At 39.0% G+C, this 1,903-nt stretch overlaps 1 protein-coding gene across 1 annotated transcript in view; it reads right to left on the minus strand.

Moving 5' to 3' along the window:
* The window catches only part of TBCEL (tubulin folding cofactor E-like), an 80,100-nt gene that overhangs the window by 44,015 nt on the left and 34,182 nt on the right, over positions 1-1,903 (minus strand). The window contains exon 2 of the mRNA XM_008578338.1: positions 583-728. Coding sequence (XP_008576560.1) covers positions 583-715 — 133 coding nt within the window. The 5' untranslated portion in view covers positions 716-728. The remainder of the gene's footprint in view (positions 1-582; positions 729-1,903) is intronic.

Genomic DNA, 1,903 nt, shown 5'->3' on the forward strand with positions numbered 1-1,903 from the left:
CAAAAGACTCTGAACGATAAATGCTGGTGAGGTTGCGGAGAAAAAGGAACTCTCATACATTTTTGGTGGGACTGCAAAATGGTGCATCCTCCATGGAAAATGGTAAGGAGTTTCCTCAAACAACTGCAGATAGATCTACCATATGACCCAGCTATCCCACTGCTGGGAATATACCCAGAGGAATGGAAATCATCAAGCCAAAGGTATACCTGTTCTCCAGTGTTCACTGCAGCACTATTTATGATAGCTAGGAGTTGGAACCAGCCCAAATGTCCATCATCAGATGAGTGGATATAAAAAATGTGGTATATCTACACAATGGAATACTACTCTGCTATAAAAAAGAATGAAATACTGNTGCCACAATAATCAACCACATTGTATATTGACAAAATAAAATAATATTTTAAAAAATAGATTTAACAATAAAAAAAAAAAGCTGAAGTTGTGACAAGGTAAAGAAACTATTCGATTAATAATTCAAGATAAAGGAAATCATTTGCAAATAAGGCAATAATCTGATTTAACCTCCTAAGTAAGCTCCAGTAAATAAATGCTTTAGGTCCGTCCCATCTTTCTTACCTTTCATAGGAGAGCCCTGAGGTGTGGCTGGGACATGGACTCCCATCCCAGGACCACGGCGGTAAGGAAAGTTTTCAGGACTATATTTTTCACATAATACTTGCATAAAACTTCTTCCACTAGGTTGATCCATCTTTCCTAAAATTCTACAAGAAACCAAGAAATCATCAAAATTATTTACTTACTCACACAAGAAATACTTATTGAAAACCAATTATTTATAAAGCACTAGGTTAGGCATTGCAGACATGTAAGATATGGTCACTGCCCCCAGGAACTTAAACTGTGGTGAGATCTTATGATTTAGGGAAGCTACCTTTGCAGACAAATGACACCAATAACAATTCAGCATGTGATATTTGCAATACATATGAAAGCATTATGAGATTTAGAAGAGGATGTGATCATTTCCAACCATGGATAATAAGAAGGATTTTGGGTGGTGCACAGGGTTAATGTGGTAACTAACTGGGAAAAGTTCTGAAAAGATAATATAAACTGAACATTCGGCTAAATAGTTTGGACAAATCCTTTAATATCTGTCCCTCGAAACCCACTCTCCTCTTCTCCCACAGTAAAAGAATCTTTAACTGTATACATGGGTACTTGTATGGAATGAGTATATGACCAAGTTCTAGCTGATGGGATAAAAATTCTGTGGCAGCTTGTACAAATCATCCTTAAAAGACAGCCAGAGTGTACCATCTGCCCTCCTTCTTTGTCTCTTCCTCCATTCCATAGCCTACAAAACAGATGCCATATTGAACCGTGAGCCCAAGGAATATACCCTAAGGAAGGAGAAGTAAGAAGCTGAAAGGGGCCTGGGTCCCTGAGAACTTCATAGAACTAAATTGTCATACTGCTACCTATCTCTGGAAATTTCAGTGACAGATAAATAACCTATTTTATTTAAGTCACTGTTCTTTTCAATTTCTCAGTTACTTATAACTGGACCTAATCCTAACTAATACAGAATGTAATTTCTTTTGGTTCTGAGTTTGGGTGGTCTTTTCAATTTAACCTCAGCTAAGGGGTCCAAATAATCAGTAACTCCAGCATCTTCCCAATACTCACGCATACGTTAAAACAGGTAATATTAAACAACGTGCTAACTCTGACAACCTGATAACCCATTATCTTTTTTTTTATTTTTTATTTTTTTTTTTTGTCTTTTTCCATGTCCGGCAACGGATTGCAACCCTCAGTGTCGCCCCCGTACCGGACCGGGACCGGCAACGAGATCGCAACCCTCGGTGTTGCCCCCGCGCCTCGCTCAGCCAGTGAGCGGGAACCGGTCTGTATGTGGGATCCGAACCCTCGG

Source organism: Galeopterus variegatus, unplaced genomic scaffold (genome assembly GCF_000696425.1).
Source record: "Galeopterus variegatus unplaced genomic scaffold, G_variegatus-3.0.2 Scaffold1665, whole genome shotgun sequence".
Lineage (NCBI taxonomy): Eukaryota > Metazoa > Chordata > Mammalia > Dermoptera > Cynocephalidae > Galeopterus > Galeopterus variegatus.